Source organism: Colletotrichum acutatum (genome assembly GCF_030867785.1).
Source record: "Colletotrichum acutatum strain CBS 112980 chromosome Unknown BDZ83scaffold_40, whole genome shotgun sequence".
Classification (NCBI taxonomy): domain Eukaryota; kingdom Fungi; phylum Ascomycota; class Sordariomycetes; order Glomerellales; family Glomerellaceae; genus Colletotrichum; species Colletotrichum acutatum.
The window spans coordinates 19,142-38,276 of NW_026849034.1; the positions used below are offsets into that span (position 1 = coordinate 19,142).

At 51.0% G+C, this 19,135-nt stretch overlaps 7 protein-coding genes across 7 annotated transcripts; 4 read left to right on the forward strand and 3 right to left on the reverse strand.

The window, feature by feature from the left end:
- Positions 1–769: 769 nt before the first annotated feature.
- On the forward strand, positions 770–2,714 carry BDZ83DRAFT_698073 (lactose permease; the record flags this gene model as incomplete). The annotated part of the gene is made up of 5 exons (XM_060511390.1): positions 770–1,353; positions 1,421–1,701; positions 1,755–1,826; positions 1,888–1,935; positions 1,993–2,714. The coding sequence occupies 5 exons, from the start codon at positions 770–772 to the stop codon at positions 2,625–2,627; spliced, it is 1,620 nt and encodes a 539-aa protein (XP_060365583.1). The 3' UTR covers positions 2,628–2,714.
- A 369-nt stretch (positions 2,715–3,083) lies between these two features.
- BDZ83DRAFT_740639 (cytochrome P450) lies at positions 3,084–4,927 on the reverse strand (the record flags this gene model as incomplete). The annotated part of the gene is made up of 7 exons (XM_060513067.1): positions 3,084–3,127; positions 3,264–3,314; positions 3,367–3,478; positions 3,562–4,187; positions 4,255–4,509; positions 4,570–4,607; positions 4,674–4,927. 7 exons carry the CDS (start codon positions 4,925–4,927, stop codon positions 3,084–3,086), a joined length of 1,380 nt encoding a protein of 459 aa, XP_060365584.1.
- A 539-nt stretch (positions 4,928–5,466) lies between these two features.
- BDZ83DRAFT_576146 (pectate lyase) lies at positions 5,467–6,441 on the reverse strand (the record flags this gene model as incomplete). Its single annotated transcript, XM_060504895.1, has 3 exons — positions 5,467–5,639; positions 5,722–5,856; positions 5,928–6,441. The coding sequence occupies 3 exons, from the start codon at positions 6,439–6,441 to the stop codon at positions 5,467–5,469; spliced, it is 822 nt and encodes a 273-aa protein (XP_060365585.1).
- A 455-nt stretch (positions 6,442–6,896) lies between these two features.
- BDZ83DRAFT_619158 (fungal-specific transcription factor domain-containing protein) lies at positions 6,897–10,074 on the reverse strand. The gene is made up of 11 exons (XM_060508105.1): positions 9,667–10,074; positions 9,574–9,607; positions 9,472–9,514; positions 9,416–9,420; positions 8,478–9,332; positions 8,277–8,410; positions 8,205–8,225; positions 8,074–8,152; positions 7,768–8,017; positions 7,542–7,710; positions 6,897–7,486 (listed from the first exon to the last, which is right to left on the reverse strand). The coding sequence occupies exons 2-11, from the start codon at positions 9,601–9,603 to the stop codon at positions 7,027–7,029; spliced, it is 2,046 nt and encodes a 681-aa protein (XP_060365586.1). The 5' UTR covers positions 9,604–9,607; positions 9,667–10,074; the 3' UTR covers positions 6,897–7,026.
- Positions 10,075–10,291: 217 nt separating this feature from the next.
- BDZ83DRAFT_740641 (FAD binding domain-containing protein) lies at positions 10,292–12,602 on the forward strand (the record flags this gene model as incomplete). Its single annotated transcript, XM_060513068.1, has 8 exons — positions 10,292–10,469; positions 10,545–10,786; positions 10,857–10,967; positions 11,031–11,175; positions 11,229–11,383; positions 11,449–11,606; positions 11,667–12,015; positions 12,075–12,602. The coding sequence occupies 8 exons, from the start codon at positions 10,292–10,294 to the stop codon at positions 12,600–12,602; spliced, it is 1,866 nt and encodes a 621-aa protein (XP_060365587.1).
- A 1,882-nt stretch (positions 12,603–14,484) lies between these two features.
- On the forward strand, positions 14,485–14,988 carry BDZ83DRAFT_529718 (uncharacterized protein; the record flags this gene model as incomplete). Its single annotated transcript, XM_060503318.1, has 1 exon — positions 14,485–14,988. A coding segment is annotated over one exon (504 nt), but the record flags the coding sequence as incomplete, so codon positions are not given.
- A 2,570-nt stretch (positions 14,989–17,558) lies between these two features.
- On the forward strand, positions 17,559–19,135 carry BDZ83DRAFT_576173 (major facilitator superfamily transporter; the record flags this gene model as incomplete). The annotated part of the gene is made up of 2 exons (XM_060504898.1): positions 17,559–17,754; positions 17,826–19,135. The coding sequence occupies 2 exons, from the start codon at positions 17,559–17,561 to the stop codon at positions 19,133–19,135; spliced, it is 1,506 nt and encodes a 501-aa protein (XP_060365589.1).

Consider the following 19,135-nt stretch of genomic DNA (forward strand, 5'->3'; position numbering starts at 1 on the left):
GCATTTAGCTCCCCCGAAAGCTTATGATTCGTCAATCTTGTGGAAAAGAGGAACCAGAGATCTCATGCGTACTCCACACTATCGTCGGCCGACGCTACACATCTTGTGTTGTTCTCACTAGTTTACACGGTTTTGCTACCCTCCATTCTACGGAAACAATCGGACGAGTCAGACGAGCTTGACTTCATCCGCAACTCCTAATCGTTCGTTTCTCCTCAGAGACTTGTCTAGACAACTTCATCTTGTGATGCCCCGGATGTGGGGACCGAGTTTGCTTTTACCCCAGCCCCCGGATCTTCTCCGCATCCCATCATCCGACTTGACCTGCCAACCCCTGTCTTTGTCTCGATAGTTCCCAAGTCTTCCTCGGCAGGCAGAGTCTTTTGTCCCAGGCTTACGGTTCAGCCATCATTGTCGTCTGTGGGTGTGAAGGGTTAGCTTCCCGCGCCAATGGCAACATCGCTCAATTTGGATTTCTTCTTCGCCTAGACCCATATGCCGACTTCGTAACGCCGTCGCTTGACCAGACGACTTGACACCAATCCAAGGAGCAGAACCCAGCAGAGTCTCGGAGCGTTCTAGAGAGTTGTTGACATCTTTCCACCTCGGCAGCTCAATTTGACCACGCGCATATAAGGACACGCAAGATCCCAGCTATCTGGTTCCGGTTGTCAACTCAGAAGTTCATCTCCACTGCTGAGCCAACCTTGTCTCCTTTCTTCTGGCCAAGCTCTTGTCAATCTGTCTGTTCTTCCAAGATACTGCCACAATGAACTTCCTTCGCCAACGCCTCCCTGCCCCGAGGCAAGACCAGCAAGCCCGACAAGCTCGCCAGCAAGGCGGACCGGCGGCCGCGAGCGAGAGCTACCAACCCTCTCGCATCGCCCAACTCGCCCAGGAGTCTCCCATATGGTACAAATCCGCTGCCCGCCGAAAGCTCTACTTCCTTCTCTTTCCCGCCGCCGTCGTCTCTTACGCCACGAGCGGATACGATGGCTCGATGATGAACTCCCTCCAGACCGTGTCCTACTTTGACGACTTCTTCGACAACCCGCGCGGCGCGGTCCTCGGCTTAATGAGTGCCATCATGGCTTTGGGGAGCATCTGCTCCACGCCCATTGCTCCCTGGGTTGCTGATAAATTTGGACGACGATGGGGCATCACGACAGGAAGTTGCATCATGATCATTGGTGCGATCTTGCAGTGCGAGAGTACTGCCTTTGCCATGTTTGTGGTGAGCAGATTTATCCTTGGATTTGGTCTTTCTTTTGCAACGACTTCGGCGCCGAGTTTGGTTAGTGAGTTGTCGCATCCCAAGGATCGCGTCACCATCACAGCTATCTGCAATACCTGGTATGTACTCTCTTAACCAATCAGTTGGAGACAACGGGAATAAGGGCTGACGATGTGTGCTTGACAGTTGGTATGTCGGTAGTATCGCGGCAGCCTGGATCACCTATGGCACTCGAAACATCCCCAGCACCTGGTCTTGGCGAATCCCGTCACTTTTGCAGATGGCACCTAGTGTGGTACAGCTCGCAGCCATTTGGTTTGTCCCTGAGTCTCCTCGATGGCTCATCTCACATGATCGTGGGGATGAGGCCATGGAGGCTTTGAAACAATACCACGGCGAAGGTGAAGAGACGGAGTTAGTCAGATTGGAGTTTGAGGAGATCAGAGCCGCCATTGACAATGAAAAGAGTAAGCCAAAAGAGCCCATGAAGTATGGAACCATCTACTAATTGTCATCAAAGGACTTGGAAGCACTACTTGGGCATCAATGGTCAAAACCAAAGGCAACCGATACCGCATGTTCCTCGTTATTTGTAAGAAACTTGTCAAATCCTGCAAGATTTTGTCCCATTTTCATACTAACGGTTGGAATAGGCATGGGTTTCTTCTCGCAGTGGTCTGGTAACGGACTGATTGCTTACTGTAAGTAAACGACGATTCGCCTGGATCATCGCTTGATGCTGACATCAACCGGGCTAGACCTTTCGAGAATCATGGATACCGTCGGCATCACAAACAAGAACACCCAGGCTTTGGTCAATGGCCTACTCAATATCTGGAATTTCGGCCTTGCCCTGACAACTGCATTCTTCGTCGAACGTATCGGTCGCCGCCCTCTCTTCCGCATCTCAACCTGTGGCATGCTCGTGGTCTTCATCGGCTGGACCATCGCCTCAGCCCGTTTCGCCGAGACCAGTGCCAGCTCCGCCGGAATTGCCGTCATGGCCCTCATCTTCATCTACCAAGTCTTTTACTGCATCGCCTTCTCACCGTTGCCGGTCGCTTACTCCGTCGAGGTTTTGCCCTACTCCATTCGCGCCAAGGGCATGGCAACATACGTTTTCTCAACCAAGGCAGCCGTCTTCGTCAACCAATATGTCAACCCGATTGGAATTCAGAACATTGGATGGCGATTCTATATCGTCTATGTTGCTATCTTGGCTGTAGAGGCTTGCATCGCTTATGGATGGTTCCTGGAGACTAAGGGCAAAGCTTTGGAGGAAATTGCTGTAATCTTTGATGGTGAAGAAGCAAACGTCCGGATTGCGGAGAATGGAAAGGGACATGGCCCCATTGAGGTGGAGGAAACGGAGCATGCGACTTCCAAGGTCTAGTTTGAGCAGACTTTTCGACGCGATAAATCTCATGTGAGGCTAGACATGAATATTGGGAAATGATGATAAAGAGGCTAGAGTTAGCAGATCACATCATTACACAAGAAATAATTTGTTAAAAGTCTGGAATTTTATAAAAATTGATTCGTGAGAAACCAACTTGAGCTACTCTTAAGGTTGATAATTTACCATTCCGTATTAATGGACCTAATCCTGTCAAACCGGACCTGATGAGGGTGTGAACGTGTATTTCCTAGTCTAGAGCCAGCTACGAATGAATGGCGTCCGAACTTTGGACTTTGTGTCCCTCCCTGGTCGGCAGCTGTCTTCGTCGAAGCCTAACATCCAAGCCTTTCTGGGAAACAAACCAGCTGGAACAATGGTCAGCAAACCAATCAATTACATCATTCACGGTGGGATACCTACTAGCATTTATCCTCCAAGAATGCCTCAGGGTTAGTAAGCTCGAGATCGAAGTGCAGGAAGAGGGTCGGGATAAGCTTTACAGTAACATTGTCAGCAGAGAGCACAGCCAAGGGCGTTTAGGGATAGGACCTTGGCCATCTCCATCCAGCTAATATCTACGCCTATAAGTTAGTAACGCTATTGGACTCAAATGCTCGCGAGAGCACTTACTCCGACCAAGGCACACCCGGGCTCCGGATCCAAAGGCGAAGAAGAAACGGTCTATGTAGAATTTGGTCAGAAAGTGGAAGCACGACTAGTCATGGAACCTTACGCATATCGCCATTGTCCTCTTTGAGCCACCTCTCAGGGCGAAATTCATGAACATCTTGGCCATACACTTCCCTACTACGATGAACAACCCAAGGGTTGACGCCGACGACAGACTAAGCATGATGCATGTTAACAGCAGGATCCAAAGTATAGGTTTCATGTGACTTAGAGTCGTGAAGATTGAGACGATACTTACCCCGGCTGGCATATGGTAGCCACCAATATCATAGCCACTTTGGGGCACGACACGAGGAAGAGTCATGCCGACAGCAGGATGCACTCGCAAGCCTTCATACATCGCCGCTTGCAGGTAAGGCATATTCTCAGATTCTGCAACAGTAATCGGATCACTAAGCTTCCCTTGTCTCCAGTGCTCATCGACTTCCTCAACAAGTCGACGTTTCGCTTCAGGGTTCTTCAAAAGATGGTAGATGATTGACCGGATCGAAATTGCGGTTGTGTCACTTCCAGCGAATATGTTGGAATTCGCCATAGAGACCAAGTCAGAATAATGAAACTGTTCGGGTTTCTCTTTATGAACGGCAAACAGCTTCGTCAAGATGTCTTGGTGGTCGGATCCTCGGTCTTGTCTGGCGGCGACCTCGCGTGCAGCAAACTTACGCAGGCTTCCGTGACGAGATGCGATTCCGAGCCACGTCCCAATGAAGGGAGATAAGTAGTCAAAAGTCCAGTAAAGCCATGGAACTTGGCCGATCCAAGCGGCAGATCGTAGCGCAGTCTCGATTTGCTTGAAAGAGCCATCGTCGGACCCGACATCCATGAAGCCGAATCGCTTCGAGAAAGTGACTTCTCCTATCACATCTACGGAGACTTTCTATTAGTAAATCGTCTTTCGTGACTTGAGAGAAACCTGACGGAGAGATTGTACCAAAAGCAAAGAGTTGAACCCAGTTTCCTAGATCCACTGTTCTCCCAAGCATGCCGCCCAGCTTTTCGAGGAAGCCTTGGATGGCGCTGTCAACGTATGGCTCGAGTTCTTTCAAGGATGTCATTGCATATGGCCTACTGATGAGACGACGCTGGGCCGAGTGAACTCGATCATCTCGTTCAGGAAAAATGTCGAATTTACGCCTCCCCTGCCAGACGCTGTAAAAGTCGGACTTGCGGAACTTGGACCCCGCGCCTAAACATATTCACATTCAACGCTGACCTACAAAAGAATGATGATGTGTTGATCTCTTACCGTAGATTGTCTTTATGGACGTGAGATCCGAGATGCTCCTAGCAAAGAGTCCCCCAAAGTTTAGCTCTTGGCATTGCATTCGATCTATTGCCTGTATTGCTTACACTTCATTTGGCGCAAGGCGCACAATCTTGCCATGGACCTCATGCAGACGCATCGTCACAACGTGAAGATCACCAATATACGAGTGATACGCAAGCCATAGTCTTGAAAGACTGGCCCAGTAGGGTCCGGGAACTTTGGCGAATGGCGAGAACAGACGCTGGTAGAGAAGCCAAACAAATAGAAAGACTGTTGGTGTTATTTGAAGGGCCACCAGCAGATACCCTGACTGTTTCTGGTCATTCAAGTTGCTCATTATGTGAAGTTTACCATAGAGCGCCCGAGAGGTATACCGCAGGTGCGGCTCGGGTGGACGAAAAGCCATTATATCGAAAGGCACGGGCCTCTTCGGCATTTCCTGAGTTCATGTATAGAGCCGATTCACATGAATGGCTACAGGTAGTTAGAGTTTGATGTTGCGCACCTCTCTCGGGTTATCCGGCTGCTCCCCACGGGGCACTTATGTTGCACGAAGGCGATCGCGGTAAGATTTTGCGGGGTAAATGCATATGACTGAAGAGACGGAAGAAACGGAAACACTGGCCAGCCAACGAGGGTTGACCGAGATCATCGCGGCACATGGGCATGGTAAGCTGAGTGCCGGCCCCGCTCCGGCCGGCCCCGTTCCCTTCTTGGCCGTGCCGGACTCAATACCCCGGTCGAATCTTTTCAAGGAAGCAACAAAATAAGTATAGTTTCGGTATGATTATTTCTCGATTCAAGTTCATGGAACAAATTGTCTCCAAAGAGCAATCACGCCCATGACGGCAACAAGGTTAGGAAATAGAACTAATATCAAGACCAATCCTGACCGTTAACGACACAGTATGGGGCCAGGGCTCCCTCGCCAATCTCCCCAGCTTCACACGGCTTGACGCAACCTTCGTAGCGTGTGCAGATGACTCCAATTTTTGCGAGACAGTAGTTGGACAAAGTAGCAGTATCGCCATAGTTTTGATTTACTCCCACTAGCAGTCGTCAGCACGGAAAAGTTCCAAGGGTGAAAAACGCTCATCTCCTGGCTTGAGACTCATATTCCATGCAACTTACTAATTACTCCTTGTATTCCAACAAAATTGGTGATGTTGACATGTCGCTGGAACTGCTGGCTGCAATTGCCGCATGACCGGTAGAACTTCCCAAATTTGTTGGCATAGAAGCCGTCGATGTGCAGCCATCCCTCGCCTGCGAGTCAACGATATTAGGACTTTAATGCTTGGATCAATTGTCGCGGCGTCTCAGCTCTCAAGACTCACCGTTATGCTGGAAGACCTTATCACTGGCCTCTTTCGCTCCTCCGCCCCTGACGTATCTCGGTCCAGTACCTTTGAACGTAGCCGCGTCCTCGCACACATCTTCCCACCAAACGTTCTCAATGGTACAGGGACCGCGGCAGTGTACGCCCTCAGCTTGAGCAGGGCCAATGATGGCGTTCTTCAGCGTCGCCCCGCTCTCCAAGATGAATACAGCAGCAGCCTCATCTTGCTCGGTCTGGCCTTTGCAGTCGCCGGAGCTGCCTTTGCGGTCAAAGAGAGCCATACTGCCATCGAAGACCGCGTTGGCTGGGATCAGGGAGGCAGTAGGGAATGAGGTGCTTCCAGTGGCTGTTGGCCATTTCGTGTTGACCGATGGGTGTGGGCAAGGTACGCCTCCGGAGGCTTGCCATTTTATGGTGCTTGTTGAGGTCGTTCGGGTCGAGGTGGTTTTGGTCGACTGAGCGGAAACAAGGCCAATGGCAACCACTAGCCCTGAAATAGTGATAGAACGCATGATAGGTGTAATTCTAGACCGATAACTCAAGCATAGAGGGATGCGACGAGAGTTGCGAATTTGAATCTGATTTTATACATGTGAGGTATCTGTTGACTGACTTGGTCGATCTAACAAAAGAGCCATTGCGTGCGACCATGTTGCGTTACTGTGAGATCGAAACTGGTGGCAATATCTGGCGTTATTCGATGAATGCTAGTCGTGGTAAATTCATCATGAGTTTGTCCGCCAAGACCTGCAGACGCCCTCAAACTCCAAGAGTCCAACTCTGACATCTTGGTGAATCGAGGACTGCCAAGACTTGATGCAGCACCTAGCTGATCTCCCACCTTCTGACGGCTTTGCTTGTTCCACCAATCCCACCCAAATCAGGAAGCTGAGGAGTGCTCCAACGTAACACTAAGGCAATCTCGTGCATACTATGCGCATGCAGCCGAAAGGCTTATTCAGATTCACTGGGAAACGGACGGGGTCTATATCACTACAAGGCTAATTGGACTCTTTGCTCATCTAAGCGCATCGCCCTAGCCACTGAAACTATATGCTACTTGTATCATACGTGATGTCATGCTGTTGTTACAATGTTCATCTGAAGGCTGCATCAGACCACGCATTCCAATGCTCAAAATTCAAGAAGTTCCAAACAACATTAGGATCCACCAAGTTCGCATCAAAGTCCCCAGGAATCATAGCGTCTCCAAGCTCGGTGTCCCCCGGATGGAGGCCAATTCCATCTGACATGAATGCGGGAGAAGTCTGGATCAGCTGGTTAACATCATCGTGCATCCTTAGTGCGGGCTCGGCTTCCGTGGCCACGCTCGTCTGACGCTGTTGTACTGAATGTGTTTTCGCTGCGACGTTGAGCAGTTCTCTGACAATGTCGGCACATCGTCTAGCCACTGCGAGCATCTTCATTGCTTTGAAGATGTCGAGGCTCAGCTCGATGTTTTCCATGACCTCTTCGGCGGGGAAGGGGCAGATGTTGGAGATTAGGACGTGTAGCAGGACCATGCAGGCGTCTAGTAGGTACATACAGTTGTACCACCTGTTTCGAGTTAGCTGTGTTCGTGTTCGAAATCCAAGCAGTGTGAGAATGTTACCATGTCCTGAAGTAAGGTCTGTGAAGGTAGCTTGTGTGCATGAATTTGATGGTCTCCGTGGCAGCTTTTACACACGACTTGACGTGTCGCGAGACCGTGTTACGGTCCGCTTCTTGAGTCTTCGAGATGATGAATTGCCGGTGAAGAAGAATTCTGGCGTTCAGGAAACCTGCCCGTGTACATTAGTAAGACGAGCGCATTGGTACGCCGAGCTGGTGAAGCATACGTAGCTTGAGAACAGTCTTTTGCTTCATAGCAAATTCACTGTCTTCTAGCGATGATGTGTCGAAACGGAGCTGTCTTGGTAACCCAGACTTCCAATCATCCAACTCCCTGTCCAGGTTGAGCGCAGTCTGTGACAGCCTTTGGAAGGACGTGTGACTACTGTGCAGACCCAGGTTGTCTGTCATCCACATGAGAATCTTGGCTAAGTCAACCATAGGATTGATCAAACAATACGCCGAGTTGGGGAAATGCTTGGATATTTTCTTAGCAACATGCACTTGATCTTTTGGTTCGGGCCCAAACTCACCGAGGTTTTTGGAAACGGGATTGAGTAGGAGCTCGGAGCACGTAGTCCTGATTGACGCCCAGCAGAAAAACACATTTCGCTAACTGGTCAGCGTTCCGAATGAACAAAACCAAGTACGGTGCGCAACTTACATCTCGTGTGAGTAAAGAGACCTAGATAGGTTAGCACTACATACATTTACGAGCGTGTTCGCGATTGCCTACCACCAGAGCAAGCTTTCTGGGCTTGTCTCGGAACGTGTATTAGTCGGGATGCCCATGGCTGACGCAGTCCTTATCGCCATACCGCTATACATGTAGCAGCTATGAGGCTTCAACGCATTTTGACCAAATACCGACTGTAGTTTTGAAGTCAGTTAACTGGCTCAGAATACCTCGGCGTTGAACGTTTTGCCTGGAACTGACCATGAGAAATAGTGTCTGCGCGGTTTCAAGCGAACTCGACTCGCAAATGTCTTCAAGGTGGAGCCTTGACCTTTCGAAGAATCTTCTCGCCAGACGAATAGGTGGGTAGAGTGCCTCTTCGTCGCTGGTTTGTCCAGTGCGGTCCAGGAACTCTTTGGTGTGGTCTTCCATGAGTAAGGATGTCTCTCCTGCGGTAATAGCGCCGATAGCAATGACAACATTGTATAGTGCCAGAAACCTTGCTTCCCGACGCATTTGAGCGGAAATCATTATGTCTGGCCTTGAGAGCCTTGACCATATTTCTTCCTCACATCTCTTGAGAAAGGTCATCTGTTCGAGGATTGGGTGGATGTTGTGCAGATTTTGGAAGTACAGGCGAACACATTCCCGCTCAAGCTCCGTCGCGAACGCGGCATCCACCGCGCTGAGGACGACATCGGCAATAACGCCTTGCTGATAAGACTCCCTTCTGCCGCCATTGCTCTGCGGACTTGCCTTTGCAAATTGGTTCTGACCGAGAATGCGAGAGTCCGGGGGTGTCGAGTAATCCGAACTGTGCAGGAGATTTACAATGGAGCTTTGCTTCCGGTGCGTGCCGGCTTCCGGTTGCTTCTGGGTGTTCGCCCGAGAGCGAAGCCGGGCGAGGAAGTAGAATGTTCCCGTGGGTCCGTAAAACTCGGCCCCCTCGGTATGCTCGTTGACCTGGCCGAGGCCGTCTACTTCTTGTTCCGAAGATGTAGATGAACCTCTGTCCATGCGGCTTGGCTCTTGCGGGTTCAGCTGGATTGGGTTCTCGTGCTTAATTGGTTCATCTAGGCTAACTGGTGATGGATGAAGATGCTCAGGCAATGACGGCTGTGGCTGAGGTATCAGCTGAGGTTGAGGCTGCAAACGTTGTTGCAGGCGGCCGGTGGGATCGTATGAGGATGACCTCTTACTCGGTCTGTGGGATAAATTAGCCCCAATCAGAACTCATTATGTTCCTATGACATACGGGTCTTCCTGTCCTTCTTTGTACGAGCACGAGAATTCGTGTCCTTGAGGAGGCCATGTCAGTCCTCAAAAGTATCTATCCTGGGGAGGACAACACACTCACGAACACAGTTGGAGCATGGCGAACTACCATCACACTGAAGGGGATGTGGTCAACATGTCTGTTCGTTGAAGGCATCATCAGAGCTTTACCAACCTTGACTTTACGAGCCCGACATGTACCACAAGCTATCGGCGCACGAGGCCTTCGCTTCCTCTTGAGATTGTTACCAGAGTTCGGGTTGTCCGATGATCTAACGGCTGCAGTGGGGATCTCCGTCTCCATTTTGATAAGATCGCAAAAGCGCAGAGGCTTTGGAACTTTTGGTAAACGTCGAAAGAGGAAAGCACAAAAAAAGAAACGCGAACCATGAGCGGGGCTTCGGGGCTATGAGGCTACAGCTCACTAGTACGGCAGGCTGAGCGGAACGATCATCTGGGACATGCCATGCAGGGGGTTGGCCTTTGAGGGGTGTTTGTGAGACAAGGAAGCTTCGGTCAAAGTTTCTGAGCAGTGAGAGGATCACAAAGCGTCATGAACGTCGACGTCGCTCAGACCTTTACCCCAGAAAACTGGACGAATCGGAATGACTCGTTCGGAACCAATGCTTTCAGCGAATAGGAGGCCGTCCGTCGGAAACTGTTGCGCCTCAGATTGAAGTCTCCCAGCATATCCCATCGGCGTTCTTCCGCAATAAAGACGACCGTATTGTCGTCTTCCCCCGTTTCTTCAGCAGAGATAGTTCTGTCTTTTATAACAAACAGTTTGGCCGGCGGGAACGATGCTTGAAATCGCCCAGCCATCACGCCCAGAGGGCGCTTACAAGGTTGACTTCTCATCTTGTAATCTGAAACCAGACAATGTTCAAGTGGGAGATGTTTCAGTCGAGGTACCTGTTCTCATCGCAGGTGGTGGTCCGACTGGTCTGTTCACAGCATACATGTTGTCTAAACATGGTGGTAAGTATTGACACGTAGGCCTGTGCAATTGTGGGCTCTCCCAGTTCGATGGGGTAGAACGCTAACAGTCTACAGTGAAATCACTTCTCATTGAGAAGTATCCTGAACGGCTGGCTGCACCTAAAGCCCATGCATTGAGCCCAAGAACCCTTGAGATATGTAGACAATATGGACTTGACACAAGAGCAATACGTCAATTAGGGTCGCCTCGTGATGATGCCTACTGGGTCAATTTCTTGACAAATCTCACGGGCGAGAAGATTGGAGTCCTTCCGTATGAGCGGATGGACGCTGGTGTCCTGGAGAGTACACCTGAGGTATGGAAGCAATTGAATTTTCGTCACTAATTGTCTCCAAAGTCAATTACTTACACACGCATTACTGAAGATGATCCACAATATCCCGCAACCCGATTTTGAGAAATTCGTTGCAGAACATCTAGAAACTGACCCAAATGTTGAGATTCGAAAAGGGGTTGGTTTCATTTCGTGTGAGCAGGTAAGTAGAGAAAGTTTCGAGAACTTCCAGGTGCTCCAAGACAAGATATTGACTCCCACACAGCGAGGGGATAAAGTAACGACCGTCGTTGAAGAACGTTCCACGAAGCGTCGTTGGACAGTCACCTCCAGGCATGTTATTGGCTGTGATGGAGCGAAGAGCCAAGTCCGACGTTTTCTGGGAATTGAGACTGAGGGAGAAGATGGATGTAAGTTTTCTCATGGTTCGCGTCATGCAATTCAGCTTACAAAGGGGACGCAGACGAGACAATGATGACGATACATTTCAATGCAAATCTTCGGCCAATTGTGAAGAATGGGGTGGGGATGCTACATTGGATCGCGGACCCTGCTTGCTCTGGTTTTATCATTGCATATGATATAGATGGAAACCAGGTTTTGATCAGCAATTTTGATGTAAGTCGGATCATGTTCTTGCTCCCAAGGCTGATCTCTTCGTCTACTGACTTTGACCGGGCTAGTCAAAGAGACATCCTGTGGAATCATGGACGGAAGAACTCGCACATGCCACCGTGTCGGCCGCGATAGGACAAGGTATATCGATCCGGATTATGAGTTTTAGACCATGGGTATTGAGCCGCAAGGTGGCGAAGGAATACCGTCGTGGAAACGTGTTCTTGTGCGTATCATCCGTAAATTTTCCCGCACGATGGTAATGCACTAATCCTCATCGTCACAGGGTCGGCGACGCAGCACATTCATTCCCTCCAACCGGTGGCCTCGGCCTCAACTCTGGCCTGGCTGACGCGCACAATCTTGCCTACAAGGTCGCTGCCGTACACCAGGGTTGGGCAAATCCACGTATTCTCGACACTTATGAGACTGATAGACGACCCATTGCGGTCATTGCTGCAGCTCAGAGTGTCAAAAACGGAAAGTCCATCTTCTCTTTTCTCAAGGCCATCGGAACGGCCGATGTCGAAGACCTCAACGAGGCCCGGAAACGGATGTATGAAGCCATCCACGACCCGGCCAAGCAGGACTTAATCGCCGAGAAGGTCGAGGGACAACGTGAACATTTTGACAACGTAAGTGCATCTCCACCAGATTGGATTCTGGAAGTAGGCATTAACATAATCCTCTTCAGCTTGAAATTCACATTGGGTATGTGTACGGTGACACGAAGCCACCGGCGAATGCCTCGGACTTTACGCCAAAGTTCCAGTCTGGCGCCAGGTTGCCACATGCTTGGATCAAGTTCACAGAACTAAATGATCAACGGAAGATTTTGCACCAACCCATCGACACGTCGTATGTGAATGAGCTATCGAATGAGCAAATCGAGGCTCAACGCTATTCTACTCTTGACCTGGCGAGTACAGGTACATTCTCTCTCATTGTACCATGTCGAGGAGCTTGGAACCAACGGTTCGATGACTGCAAAAAGGCTCTTGGTAACAAATTGAGTTCTCGCCTTATGCTTTGGGGTGCAGACGTCGATTTCCAGTTTACTTCTGACAGTCACCAAAGACTGTACGATACGAAAGGTGGTTTCTCTGAGGGAAGTGCAGTTCTGGTTAGACCAGACCAGCATATCTTGGGTTGCATCAGCCCAGATGCATCGGCGAGTGACATCATCGCCCTCATTGCAGACCATGTCGATTTACAGCGTTAGAAGTACATACTTACGAGGAGTAATATTGGTACATTTACTGAATGAACTAGAACCGAATGATACCAAGACTGTTGCAAAAAGGATCAGAGACAATTAGTTTCAATGCATGATGATGTGGATGAGGTCTAGGGACAAGAGGTAATGTGAGGCTTCAGTAAAATCGAATATCTCAATAACAATATGGAAGCTTTGGATTGTGGTCATCCTTTCCTTTCAGTCCTGGGTATCGAACAACATTGAGTTCTGCCAAGTGGTCAAGCCAGCCACTGTATCTACTTCATGCAGGTCTCGTAACAATCCACCAGCTACCTTTATATATTGAATCAAGACAAATCAACTCAAATTCGATTTGCAGTTGACCATCGGACAGCCGGTGCCGTCAGATAACTCTCGACCTCTACAACGGGCATATCGCCAAGCGTTGATGAGCTCGCCTGCGAGTCGAAAGAGCGTCGGTTATTCGAACGCTGAGCCAAGACTCTCTTCGTTGCCTTTGAAGCAGGAGAAAGAGAGAAAGAAAAGCGTCTGCTCGAGCTGTGATGTTTTGTCGGTTAGTGTAAGTCTGATCAATGACATTGGGTACTAATTATGACCCGTTGGGTAAGAAGAACTTGGGTGCCATGGTTCTTATCAGTGAATTCTTCGATTCAGGTAAGTAATCTGATGATATTGGACTTCAACCGGTTTTACTGTTTGATCTCAAAGGATTTTGTTCCAATGATGTGCAACATTATTCAACCGCGAGACCTGGAGGGTTTATATAATGCTCGAAGACAGGGGAGTTTTCGAACTGGTGAGTTATGCTACTGCTCATGCGACGGAACAGACGCAAGCACGACATCATCCACGTCATCTCAGATTCCCGTAAGAAAGGATCATGAACATCATTTCCCCTACTTACTACCTACTCTGCCTGGTCCTGGATCATCACTGACTGAAGATCAAGTCACCGAACGTCGTCACGCCTTATCGCTCTCCCAACCAAAGATGGCCACCTGAAGCCGTGCATTGTCATGAGAATGGCTTAAAGTAGCTTGCGCCACTTTCAATGACGCGGGGTGAGCGCTTGTCGGGCGGTAGTGGTGGGATGTTCATAAAGCTCATGTTCACACGGTACGGCGCAGTCCAATCATACACTTCGCAATCAGCCTGATCGTCAGTCCCCAGACTATTCAAGACCCTTTTTGCATCACTCTGCCGATCGCTACATACACGATTGCTAAAGTCAATTGCACTGTTGCTTTTTGCGTATTACAATGGGGTCAGTGGCAGGTGGTGAGAAGCCCAGCCACTGGGCAAGAAGGCAGTCTAGGCAGAACTCTCTGGGGATTCTGAACATGCTACTTGATGATTTCTATAGTCTTCTACTGCTGGTTCGCGTACGGGGTAACACGCCAATCTTTCGCGGGGAACTTTTGACATCATCATAGCAGCACACAGACCTCAACAGGGAAACTTCCGGTCATCTCTGCTGGTCGCTTCCCATTCAGGCTAACCTAGACTCCGAGGGGTTGAGTTCGAGGAATGTTCCGGCGACGAGAGGACTTTACAATAATTGCAGGGTTACCAATAGTCTGAAAAATCGGTGCCGTTTCTGATTCATGTGTTCGTGCGGTGCAAAGCTTACCAAAAGCGATGCAGTTGCTGCCGTGCCTGCCTCACCGGCCTTTCCAGGCCCACATCGGACCGCCTCCGGGATTCTTCGGCACCGGTGACCCCCACGTCATCTCCGCCTTTCAAATTAGTCATCCCTGAAAACTTTGCAGACCCTGCCTCATTTCTTAGACATGCCAACGGATAACACCCTACAACACGGACAATATCTCACAGCACGACGGGAATAACTTCATAATCAGTCATGGATCCAAAGACTTTCCCCTCGGCACCTGCCGCACCGGCACTTCCGCCAAACGTCACAATCTTCTCACCATTCAAACCCAGCACAGCAAAAGCCCTGCTCAATGGCAGCATCTTCACACGGCTCACAGCCAACGCCCAGACCGAACCTTCAAAGCTCGAGGCCGCTCTCAGAGATGTCACTAGACCCGAGGTCAATGATACCTTCTGCTTCAGCCACCGCAACGTTGTCTTGATTTTCGATGGCAACAAGGACGGAGACGATGCTACGGATCAGCACCACGAGCACTTCCGACTCGTCTGCTTGGCGCTTAAGGACGCTGACATCAGCCTCGATGTTGCCGGTTGCATTTTTGATGCTCCTGAGGTCTTGCAGGCTGGATTCCAGTTAGATACGCTCAGCTCAGGCTCTGTTCTGGTCATCGACTTGATGGGCGGTGATGATGACGATGATGATTCGGACGAGGATGATGAGGCGGCCGCCGAAAGATTGCTTATGAGTGGGGACTCGGGCGCAACAATGTCCTGAGCCGAGAGCCACTGAATTACGGAAGACGAGCTTCACCATTCGGGAGCTGCCACGATGGCATTGAGAAGACTATCTGGTCTAGCGGCTCGCGGAACCACGAATGCAAGAATACCCGACTCTCAAAAGAAATTGTGCATTGAGCTTGGCTGCCGAGATCAATGCCAAACGTACAGCTCGTACGCCGATGGCACCAGAAGCAGGTATCATCAACTCAAGCATCTCAGGCACGCTGCGGCACTAGTAAGCCCAGGAAGAATGGGGGCTTCTTGGAAAAGCTAGGAAAGGCTTAATCAACCTTTCTGGTGCAGCCTTGAGCGTTAGCCCCCCGAGACGATCAGGCTCAAGTTTAAGTCCAACCAAAGCATCGGTGAGCGGATGGACTTTACTAGGTAAACCGGGACTCGAATTCTAGCCCCAGTACCTATTGGCCGGGACTTCGGTTGTGCCCTCAAGATATTGAGCCAATTTCTCCATCTTAGACAGTCCATCTATAGTCTCAAAGGTAGATCTTCATTCAACTCAGATGGCACATACTCGATATCTCAGTGCAACTCATAGGAACAATCACAGGTCACTCTTAGTGAACGGATGCAACGGACATTTTGCATCGCATTAAGAGTACGGCAGATGCTACACGGGGTTCTCGCCGGACCAGAGGTATTGTGCCCGGCGCTTTGAATCAAGGTTCCTAGTCTTAGCTGATGCGGGTTTTCAGGCCACCAACCAGATACTGAGCGAGCACCAGAAACAGTAAGAAGGGGGCCGACACAACCGGGAGGCTTGCAGCCTCGAGCAGGCCTACCCAAGCATCTACGGATCCTTCTTGTTCGGAGAAGCGGAAAAGATTTATAATCGAGAAGACCATCTCGTGATGAGTTCGGATTCGGGCCAAGGACGCCAAGCTCGGCGAACGGCTTTCAAGACATTCTTTACGGATACACTGGGGAAAGAAAAAAACTTCAATCTTGGCAAAGCGCCACCCTCGTCCCAAGTCTCTGGGCAACATCTTCTTTTGACGTGCATGGGGGATACTTATGCTACCCCAGGCGCCCAGGCCAGACTTCAACGTTGCGACGAGGATCTCAACCAGGTCCTCGGTCGGGAACCACGTTTTGTGGTGTCAGAGGAAATGGCACTGGAACGTCATCCTCAGGAATGTAGACAATATTTGCGACCACGTGAGCTGGTGGTTGCTTGGTTTTTAAAACATCCCCCTGGATTTTGCCTGGACGTTTAGGTCTTGAACGCATCTGGGCAGCAGACCTCGGAAAAGGCAGGAGATTTCGAACATTTCGAAACGGGCTCGCTCACGTCACTATTGTTTAAACTCCGCAAGACTCCGCGCCCCGTCGTTGGTCGAACGCAACCCTTGCCGGCCACACATCCCGAAATAGGAGTAGATCGCCGACAATCTTGACCGTAATCAGACAGGTCGTGCTCAGTCGGTGAGGACTTCATTGGATGATTCCATTCGGACCTTTCCCCACGCTGCCCACTTTGTATCTCTCCTCCTCCCCCAATCCCCGTCCCACCGCGCGCGGAGAAAGATGCTTGACACGCTTGAGTCTTTTCCAACGCCAGCCAGACGCAAGGCGATGGATCTCAACCGGCACTTGTCGCGAATTGGCGGCCAGCTAGCGGGACCATCCGGTGGAAACTTCGGTCCTACCTTGAATCAGAGACATTTGACCCCCAAAGTCGCGCGACTTTTGGTCTTCTCCCACTTTCAACCAAAGCCAAGAGCCAAGTTCAGAAACTGTGGGATTCCCCTTGGGGTGAAGCTGGGGGGACTGGAGTACGTGCAAGAAAAAAGTTGGGGGAGCGCTATTATCCCAAAGATTCCACTTCGGGGCCCTCCAGAACTCCAGCTGACCGTCAAATCCCAGACTTTTGGGGGCAATGGGGCAATTGGAAGCTGGTTCAACGGGTTCGTCCCCCCCCGGGATGCAAGGTGACGTTCCCCGCGGACGGAGGCGAGAACGAGCTCCGTGTAACGCGCGCACTCTCCAGTCTCTATTCGAGGTTTTCAAGTTGTCAATCTCAACCACTCCAAAAGATCAAGTCACTCGCTCCGCTGTTAACCCCGACCTGAACTTCCCCACGGATGGTCTTATCCTTCCCCACGTCATCCTGGTGCAGCCGAAGAAGCTCCATGTCCAATGCAGCAGCTATCGCGTTCGTTCCAAGCAGCCGCATGCCGCGACTCTGTGCCGAGAATCTGGACTGCAACTAGACCGAACTGGGGGACTGGAGACTCGTACCAGATCCCGGCCCATTCTCCAAAATTCTTACCTCTCACGCGCGTATACTCTTGCTGTGATGGGTGAAGCAGGTTTCACCCCACATAAAAATGTTGTTGAGGGGCGGTGGTTAAGTGTTTCCCCGCGACGATCGGGACTTGCCCGAAGCCTGGCACCGCTTTATAACTAATAGCTTTCCCATCGTCCTCCTTCCAGAGTTAACCTCGAGTCAATCCAGACGACCTCTTGATTCCTTCTTCCGTCTCCCATCCTCTTTCCTCGACACACTCTCCCCTAGTTGTGTAGAGATCCGACAGGACAGTCGCAAAGATGGACTCGACACAGAACGACAAGATCACCCAAGGCGCCGACTTCAAGGGCGCCGATGTCGATAATGTCGAGAACAACTACACCGACCCCAACGCGCCCCGGGCTATGAGCCCTGAGCGTCGCGCAGCAGTCGAGAAGAGCATGAAGCGCAAGCTTGACATGCGATGCTCTCTGTTCGTGCTCATCTACATCATGAGTATGTTCCACTCACCGAGATCTCATCTCACTTGATCGCAGACTTGTAAACTAACGCGGCATGCCCCTCAGACTACCTCGACAGAAATAACATCGCCGCCGCCCGTCTCCGCGGTCTGCAAGATGACCTGCAGCTGGACAACAACGAATACGCCACCTGCCTGAGTATTCTGTACGTCGGCTACATTCTCATGCAGATTCCCTCCAACATGGTCATCAACAAGATCTCCCGCCCGTCCTGGTACATCGCCGCCGCCATGTTGATCTGGGGCATGATCTCAACCCTCTCCGGCGTCACCACAAACTTTGGAGGCATGGTCGCCACCCGTTTCTGCCTGGGCTTCATCGAAGCCGCCTTCCTGCCCGGTGCCCTCATGATTCTGTCAAAGTGGTACACCCGCCGCGAACTCACCACCCGCAACGCCATCCTCTTCTGCGGTAACCTCATCTCCAATGCCTTCTCCGCCCTCATCGGCGCCGGTGTCCTTTCCAACATGCAGGGCGTCCTCGGCCACGCTGCCTGGCGCTGGCTCTTCTGGATCGAGGGTGCCGTCACCATGGGTGTCGCCATCTCCGCCGCCTTCATTCTTCCCGACTTGCCCACCAACTCCCGCGGCTTCACCGAGGAGGAGCTCTACGTCGCCCAGCTGCGCATGACTGAGGATGTCGGTGAGGCTGACGCCGACTCGGACGATATGGGCCCTCTCGACGGTCTCATCATGGCTGTCAAGGACGTCAAGATCTACATCATGATGCTGACCTTCACCGCCTACGTCGTCGGTCTCTCCTTCAACGCCTTCTTCCCTACCCTTACCCAGACCCTAGGCTTCGGCTACGTTCCCACCCTGCTCATGAGCTCCCCTCCCTGGGCCTTCTCCTGCCTTATCTCCCTCATTAACGCCTGGCACGCCGATCGCACCCAGGAGCGTTTCTGGCACATTGTCGGCCCTATCTGCGTCGGTCTCGTCGGTTTCGTCATCTCGATGTCGACTCTCAACGTCGCCGCGCGCTACGTCGCTCTCTTCCTCCAGGCTAGCTCGTACGCCGGCTTCATCGTCTTCTACTCCTGGATCTCCTCCTCGTTCCCGCGCCCCCCTGCCAAGCGTGCCGTTGCCATCGCCATGATCAACGCCTTCTCCCAGCTTGGTAATGTTGCCGGATCATACGTCTGGAACCTCAAGGAGAACGGCTTCCGTAAGAGCTACGGTATCGTCACTGCCATGTTCGGTATCACCATTGTCGGTTGCTACATCTTCAAGGTCATTCTTGACAAGTTGAACAAGGAGCTTGAGCAGAGCGAGGCAGCTGATACCGCCAACACCAGCGCGGAGGAGGCTGAGGCTTCGCACAGGCTGGGCAAGGGTTTCAGATACCTTGTTTAA

Bases quoted from the DNA above. Each gene is read 5' to 3' on its own strand.
- BDZ83DRAFT_619158 (XM_060508105.1), bottom strand. From the start codon at position 9,603: ATGGTAGTTCGCCATGCTCCAACTGTGTTC. The intron at 8,226-8,276 runs GTAGGCAATCGC...TAACCTATCTAG, and splicing joins CCAGAAAGCTTGCTCTGGTG to GTCTCTTTACTCACACGAGA. The intron at 7,711-7,767 runs GTATGCTTCACC...GTACACGGGCAG, and splicing joins AAAGACTGTTCTCAAGCTAC to GTTTCCTGAACGCCAGAATT.